We start from the raw sequence: 8889 nt of genomic DNA on the forward strand, positions 1-8889 counted from the left end.
ATAACGAATACTCGACAGTAACTATAATCAGCATCACTAACCGCCAGACAACCGGAGAGTCGGTGTGCGAATTATCATTCGTATTAATTTAGTTGTCAGCGCGCTGGCACATTTGGACAGGACTATTTAAATACGAAGGATTTAGCTACACCGACTCGTAGTCGGCTTTCTGACTCGGAAACCAGCGTACACTATGGACGCGACCTTATGATTTATGCAGGTACATGTACATATTATGGCAGGTAAACGCATAGAATTAGCGGTTATTGACGGGACTCTAACAAGGCAAAAGTATATCAAACGGAGTTTAAAACCTCATGTGATATGTGAGATTATGGCTAGGAGTTGTGGGTGGAAAATGACTCCCACACTGATTCCTGGGTGTGTGGCGTGACATCAGTTTAAAATATTAAATCGGAATCCCCATTTTTATTGCACATTTTGATTTTGGCAAAAAGAAGTACCTTTTATTTGGAACAGTTTTTTCGAATTCTTGATAGATGGCTTTATAATCGGAAAAATACGATTTATCTGAATACCCTAGGTAAATTGTTGAATAGGGTGGTGCGAAAAAAGTCAAGTTGATAATTCCGTATCGCTATAGTGCTGAAAAGTTGCGATTAGTAATTACAAGAAAAACAAAAAAAGAATTATTCAAATCGGACTTTATCTTCCGATCCCGCAACGGACCTAAAGATTATGAAAAAAAAAATAAAATTTTACCTTTTTTTTTAAATTTTTATTTATCCTTCGAGTACGTTTTATTTATCGCTATAGTAAAATTTATTTACACTTTGCATGGTTGAGTACTAAAAAAAATGTTTTAAGCATTTAACGGATATTTGCGATACCGCAAGCTCAATCAAAATCTATAAAAATTTGAAATTTTTGATGATTTTGAAAAATTAAAAAACATTTAGTTATCTTATTTTTTTGTTACATTGTGAAGCTCTTCGCTTGTTTAGATATTGTATGACAATATTTAAACAACCCAGATCTCAAAACGAGGGGGTGGTTGCACTTCTAGCTCCACACCCATCCTTCTCTCCAACCAACCCATGAGTGTGTTTTTATATTATTTACATTTCTTTTTCATCTGTTTGTGTCCAGCTCTCAAACACCAACTTTGCATTGTGATTTCTTGGTAAAATCTGGACCTTGATTTAAATATTGTCCTGATGCATCCATCACTTGATTGAGGACCACATACATTAGCATTAGACGATGCTTCCGTGGCCAACTTTAGATACCGCTGATCAGCTGGCTTGTGACAGGGATAATTTTGAACATTCCATTCTGACATGTCGCCCGATGTAATACAGGGAGTTATATCTTCATTTGAAACTCTTCGAGGAAGTGGTGGAGAAGATAGTTTTGCAACATTCCAGTCTATTATTTTAGTTTAGTCCTGTGCTTCAAAATTTCAAGTAGTAGGGAGAAAGGAAAATACATTAGAGACCTAGGGCCCAGGAGAGTGTTAAAAGCCGGACAGACTAAAGCCAAGGGCAAAAGTATTAGAAATTTCATCCCTCCTACTTTAAAATTTCAAGCACAGGACTACACTGAAATAATAGACTGGAATGTTACAAAACTATCTCCTCCACCAGTTCTTCGAAGAGTTTCAAATGAAGATATAACTCCTTGCATTACATCGGGATACATGCCAGACTGGAATGTACAAAACTATCCCTGCCACATGCAAGCTGACGAGCGATGTCTAAAGTTGCCCACGGAAGCATCGTCTAATGCTAATGTATGTGGCAATCAACAGATGGATTCATCAGGAAAACATTTAAATCAAGGTCCATGCTGCCAGATTTTACCAAGAAATCACAATACAAAGTTGATGTTTAATAGCTGGACACAAACACATGAAAAAGAAATGTACATATTATGTAAATAATGTAAAAAACACACACTCATTTGTTGGTTGGAGAGAGGGGTGCGTGTGGAGCTAGAACTGCAACCACCACCTCGTTTTGAGTTCTGGGTTGTTTAAATATTGTCATACAATATCTAAACAAGCGAAAAGATTCACAATGTAACAGAAAAAAGAGATTAAATGTTTTTTAATTTATCAAAATCATCAAAAATTTCAAATTTTTATAGATTTTGATTGAGCTTGCGGGATCGGAAGATATTGGTTAAATGCGTAAATCTATTTTTTTTATTACTCTGCCATGCAAACTGTAAATAAATTCTACTATAGCGATAAATAAAACGTACACGAACGATAAATAATTTTTTTTTGAAAAATGGTAAAATTTAATTTTTTTCATAATCTTTAGGCCTGTTGCGGGATCGGAAGATAAAGTCCGATTTGAATATTTCTTTTTTGTTTTTTTTTTGTAATTACCATTCGCAACTTTTCCGCACTATAGCGACACTGTATTATCAACTTGACTTTTTTCGCACCACCCTACTGTAGAAACGGTCTAATTTCTCGAGAAATACACTAAAGCCAAAAAACGTTTTTAAATTTTTCAATAATCCATCGAATGACACTAAACACGACTCCTCACCACCAAGAAGTGGGGCGGGGAACAAGTTTTAAATCTTAAATATAGAAACTCACTTTTCATTTCAGATTCAGATTCTAAGCAAAAAATTGTATTCAGTACCAAAAACATTAGATTGCACACTTTTGATACTGTACTGACTCCAGTTTTTCTAAATTTCTTTCTTTCTAAATTGAGAAATATCTATTTAGAGTTGGAGTATTGGAATTTTGATTCAATTGGAACTTTATTTTCCAACTAATCTGCAAAGATTAACCTTTCGATCTATTTTGTATAAATATAGAATATATCGTCGGCTTACAAGCGAAACACACTAAGTCAAAAAACGTTGTTTTTTAATTATACGAATGTTTTCATAAAGTATTAATAATGATTACTGACTAGGAGAAGTAAATTATATAAAATCAAATTACTAATTTTTGTTAAATTTTATATTTGAATACGTTGACTTAATGCTTTTTACATGTAGCATTTAAGTTAGTGTGTTTTTCTTGTTTAATTTTGCTGTGAAATTATGACTTACGTATATTTTTTTATTTACTTACTGTCGTACGATTATTGCAGGCTTCGTTCACATTGTAAATAATACAATAATTTTTGCTTATATAAGTAATTTACTTTTTTCATGTAAATTTTCACAAAACAAGAACATTAGTATAATACAAAAAACAGGTTTAACAAAACAAAACGTGTATGCTTTTCAAAACAGGGAAGCTTTCAATGTGTTTTTTAGCTCTTATTCTCGGTTCCTCTGAAGTTTTATTGCCAGGAATCTTACGGCCCCTTCTATCTATTCCACTATATTCGCCGCTTTCATTCTGCTGTTTAAAGGCGTTAATTATAGGCATATTGGAAATAGACAATGTTTTACAAAAAAATTTCTGACACATTTGAATTTTCTTTCCCATTCTTGTAAGAAAGTAGGATTTTGTGTTGGATCGCATTTTGCTATTTTCTCCTTTTCTCGGCCTGCGACTCTTTACTTCATTTGAAAGCACATTCAATAATATAAAATCTTTTTGTCTTTGAAATGACAACATCGCATAAGTTTGGCAAAGCAACTTACGGTTCTCCTCAGAAAAGTTATTTTGGCACTTGAATCGACATTTAGAGCAATCAACCGTCTTCGGAATTTTAGGAGCTTGCATTCTACCAGTGGTACTTTTGTAGGGTTTTCCTTCAATTCGTTTGCTTTTTGCAACATGTCTTTTCCACACAGATGGTCTTGGGGTGTTCCATCGGCTTCTTTTAGGTCCTACTTGACTATTTTCGTTTAAATTTGTTTTTTCATCGGCTGCTGTAAACTTATCTTCACTGGTATCTGAATTATCACTTTCATTATCTGAAGGAATATAGTCTGTATCCTCCATACATTCATCAGAATCCTGGTCACTTATTTGAGGAGGATCCGACTGACTATCTTGACGAAAATTATCAGAATTTAGGCTGACGTCTTTGTCTACCGCTGTATCTAGTTCGACAGAAAATGACGTCAAAGTTGGCTCAGGTTGGATTGGTTGATATATGTCTGTAACAAAATGTAACAGTGAGTACAATTAATTCATTAGCTATTTTATTAAGTATAGTAAAAAATCAGAAGAAATCAAAAGACGAGTTGACTGGTATGGGCGGCATTTGGCAAACTAAGCTACATCCTTAAAAACCAAAGATATACACAACATCTTAAGACCAAGGTATATAATCAATGCGTACTTCCTGTTGTCACTTACGGTTCCCAAACGTGGACGTTTACGAAAGCAAACATGGACAAGATCATAAAAACGCAAAGAGCAATGGAAAGGCAAATGTTGCACATACGACTAATGGATAAAAAGAGAAACGAATATGAATAAAAAGAGAATGAATAAAAAAGAGAATGAATAAAAAGAGAGAAAGCCAAAGTTAGGGATGTTAGACAAGAAGTTGAAAAATTGAAATGGAGATTTTTCGGACAAACTAAGGCAAAAAGAATACCGATGGAACAAAATTCTCATAAATTGGAGACCGTGGGAATATAAACGAAGCAGAGGAAGGCCACAAATCAGATGGGCAGATTATGTCAGAAGCACGCGGGCTCTAGGTGGATAACTGTAGCGACGGACAGAGAAGAGTGGAAAAGGATTGGGGAGGCCTATGTCCAAAGATGGACCGAAGAAGACTAATTAGATAGATAGGTAAAAATCATTAATAATAATAAAGATCTATAAAAACCGTTATAGCTGTTTGGTTCAAATTATATTCCTTGTACTTTATCATAAAATTGGGTGGTATTCAAATACAGAGTAACTACATTAATTGCTTACCTGAAATCTCTCTCTCGACAACTGGAGTCAAAGTTGGATAGATCTTCTTCTCTGTGGCGGCATCAATCAATGATGTTGGAAACCCTGAGGATGCCTCTTTTTCTAAAATAGAAACAGAAGTTTTACCGTTTGTAAAGTTCTTAAAAACTGGGTGTATAATGTTAAGTTACATGCACTATTTTTTATAAAAAAAAACTTTTGATTCAAAAAAATATTATCAATAGATTAATAAGTAGGTCTAAGTAATTCTAACCTTGTCCAATTACACTCTCTATAAAAGATGATCCCAATTTTGTATTGGTCGTGTCATTCAGTGGAGATCGAGACATTGGATCTGTCACATATTCTAAAAAAAAAATAAAATAATTTGTTGATATAATTAATAACAAAATAAAAGTATACAAGTTCTACTAAGTTATGACATACGATTTATTTTATAAATTGTAAATGACTTGTAAAAATCCATTCATAACTAACCCAATTTTGCAATGAAAAAGTTAAATATTTGATTTTACAAAACGATAACAAAAGAATTAGATATTGATAAACTCTAGACTCTAGCTAGACTGTAGATAATTCAAAAAACATTTTAAACATTATACTGTTAGTATATTACTTACACTTTTTTAGCATGTTCAGTATTTTATCAGCACGTCTCATTTCTCTTACAGGAATAATTAATAAATACACACAAATTGTCAAAACCGTTAACGAACTAATCACGCGAAACACTGAAATAAAACTGACAAAACGTATGCAATATACCCAAACAAATAATTAATCTGTTACAAGATTGAACAAGTCACTCTGCGTAAGTCAGTCGGTAGGTTCATTCGTAGTCAAGTGAAATACATTAAGTCACTTAATGTGTTTTTCCTGAATCATATATAATTTTCGTGACTTAGTGAGAAACATAAAAATAATAAAAATAACAGTTTTTGTTATTGTATGACTTACTGAGTTTAACCAGTCTAAAGAGTAAAAAAAATACAATAAAATGCTGCATATAACCCAAACGTGAAAAAATTGACTTAGTGTGTTTCGCTTGTAAGCCGACGATATATTATATAAATATATGTGTAGTTATTATATAGATACTTATATGTATATGATGCTAATATTAAGTTATTATGGGACTTAATGTAAATTCAAGTTTCTTGTTCGACAAAATGTGCCTTTGTATACAAAGATAAGGTAAGCCAAAAACTTAAGTTTCATGAATAGAGAATCGTTTCTCTAAAAGCCGGGATACTTCTTTGAGGTGACAGGTAATTGGCATTTGCGGTCATTTAGCAAGATGACTTAGATGGAATTACGATCAATCGTTGAATGGATCGAGTAAGGTCAAAAGAGAACTCCCATTGCCACTTCCTTAAGCTAATTATAACCGCCCAACTATTAAAGACCCGATACTTCAGAAGTTGTGGTTCGGAGTAAGAGCGGAATGTGGGGTGGGGGTAGTGCCTATCTGACCGCATACACGCCACTCCAGAGGACGCGTAGGACATAAAATGTCCTTTAATGGCCAATTACGCGTGTTTAGCAGTGCAGAAGGAAACTGCACACGACTATGGGAAATAATCCTAAAAAATTTTAAAAGTTAACTTCTTTGAATATATTTTCAGACAAATTTGAATCTTGTAGCTTTCGTTATTTGTACACTGCTTAGTAATATACCAAAACTTTAACAAACTGAAAAGTCTCATATGCAGAATTAACCATTATAATAAAAATTAATATGGTAAATAGTTATTTAAATCTGAAACTTTTCTTGTTGAAAGTTCTTTCTGGTACATCCTTAATCCGCGACTTTTACAATTAATAAGACAGCAGACGACGAATATAGAAAACAAAAAGGACTCGACTATATGCAGTCACATTCCGTTTTCATTGCAAGTCGCAGATTAAGGATATACAACATCGTTAGTTTTAAAAAATAATATAGAGAAAATTCTTACTAGAAATGGCTAATATAAATTTCCTACAATGGAATGGTAGATCAGTTTTATCAAATAAAGGTACTTTAGAGAAATATCTTTTTGACAAGAATATATCTGTATGCTTTTTGTCAGAAACCTGGTTTAAACCAAACATAAATATTAAATTCACAGGGTGTAGTATTTTTCGAGAAGATAGAGGTCATGGATATGGAGGAGTGGCTGTACTGCTAAAAGGAGGTATAGGTTTTTCTCCAGCTCCAGCATTTCATAAAATCAATAATGTAATGTGCAAACAGGTAACCATTCACTTAAATTTAGGAATAAAGATAAATATATACTCTATTTATGTAAAACCAGGGTTATCTATATCTAAAAATGATTGGAAAATTTTTTTTAATAGTTTAAAAAACCCATTTTTAGTTAATGGAGACTTTAATAGCCACAATATTGCTTGGGGTTGTAGTACTACGGATCGAGCTGGTAAAAATCTATTAGAAGCATGCGATGAGAGTGGTACTGTATATTTAAATACTGGTAAAGAAACGGTATTACCAAGGCCGGGATTTTTTAATAAATCAGCTATAGATATTACCTTTTGTACAACCGATATTGCTCATTTATTTGAATGGGATGTAGACGATACAACACTAGGTTCAGATCATTATGTAATTTGTATGAAAATGAATATAAACGTTAGTGTAAGTAATATAGATTGTAAAACTAATTGGAAAAAATGGAATGTTGATAAAGCAGATTGGGAGGTTTTTTCGTCCCATATGGAACAATATGCACAAACTCATAAAGGCAGTCACAGATATACAGATTTTATTACTAAACTAAATGAGGTCAATGCAATTAGTATACCAGAGAAGCGAAAATCGATTATTCCAAAATTTAATAAACATTGGTGGAATCAGGAATGTAGTAGGGCAGTCGAAGAACAAAAGGTAGCATTAAGACGGTACAAGAAAAAAGGAACAATGGAAAACTACATTAATTATAATAAATGTGTAGCCCAAACGAAAAAAATTATACAACAGAATAAAAAGAAAACGTGGAAAGAATTCTGCATGTCTTTAAACAGAAACACAGATATTAAAAATATTTGGGGACAGGTTAAAAAGCTAAAGAATGTGTATAAACCACCAATAAATTCAACAATAGAAGGGGAATGGACAACAACTTTCTTTAATAAAATTGCACCGCCAGGTCCGAGACAAAATATATTGTATCCAGTAAATACAGAAAGACACAGTCTAACTAAAAAATTTTCTATGGACGAATTAGAGTCATCCATTAAAACAACTAAAAATACAGCTCCTGGAATAGATAATATACACTATGTTATGCTAAATAAGTTAGGGATGGCTGCAAAGGAGATGATCTTGGCAATATACAATGATATATGGATAACTGAAAGTTACCCCTCTACTTGGAAAGAATTCTTAGTTGTTCCTTTTCTAAAACCAGATCGAAGTCCTGAATCACCAGATTCATATAGAGGTATCTCTTTGGGATCTTGTATTGCTAAAACTTTTGAAAGAATGGTTAAAATCAGATTGGAGAAGTGGCTAGAACTTAATAATAAAATGTCAATGACCCAATTGGGCTTCAGAAAAGGTTATTCTGGTACAGAAAATCTAAGTCATTTAATAACAGATATTAATTTAACCTTCACTAACAATAAATCAGTTACTTCTCTATTTATAGATATTGAAAGTGCATACGATAATGTTAACCTCAACATATTGTATAATAAAATGATTGAAGTTGGATTACCAGAGTCTTTTAACACAAAAATAATCAAGTTGTATAGTAATAGAAAATTATATCTTCAAATTAACAACGAACGCTTAGGACCACAAATAGCTCAACACGGATTACCACAAGGAGGAATATTAAGTCCAACTTTATACCTAATATATACATATGATTTGGAAAAATCGGTAACAGATACTAAAATATTACAATTTGCAGACGATTTGGTAATTTATAGTGACCAAACAGAAATAAATACAGGTGTAGAAAAGGTAAAACAGAGCTACACTGCAATTAGAAATTGGGCGTTTAAAAATGGCATGTCCCTTTCAAATAAAAAACACAAGCATGTATATTTACCAAACGTAG

General features: G+C 32.8%; 1 protein-coding gene across 1 annotated transcript; it reads right to left on the bottom strand.

Annotated features, from left to right (window-relative positions):
• Positions 1-3043: 3043 nt before the first annotated feature.
• On the bottom strand, positions 3044-5587 carry LOC126892997 (uncharacterized). Its single transcript, XM_050662932.1, has 4 exons — positions 5443-5587; positions 5076-5168; positions 4823-4924; positions 3044-4047 (listed from the first exon to the last, which is right to left on the bottom strand). Exons 2-4 carry the CDS (start codon positions 5149-5151, stop codon positions 3194-3196), a joined length of 1032 nt encoding a protein of 343 aa, XP_050518889.1. The 5' UTR covers positions 5152-5168; positions 5443-5587; the 3' UTR covers positions 3044-3193.
• Between the last annotated feature and the right edge of the window lie 3302 nt (positions 5588-8889).

The sequence above is a fragment of the Diabrotica virgifera genome, chromosome 10 (genome assembly GCF_917563875.1).
Source record: "Diabrotica virgifera virgifera chromosome 10, PGI_DIABVI_V3a".
In the NCBI taxonomy this organism is placed as follows: domain Eukaryota; kingdom Metazoa; phylum Arthropoda; class Insecta; order Coleoptera; family Chrysomelidae; genus Diabrotica; species Diabrotica virgifera.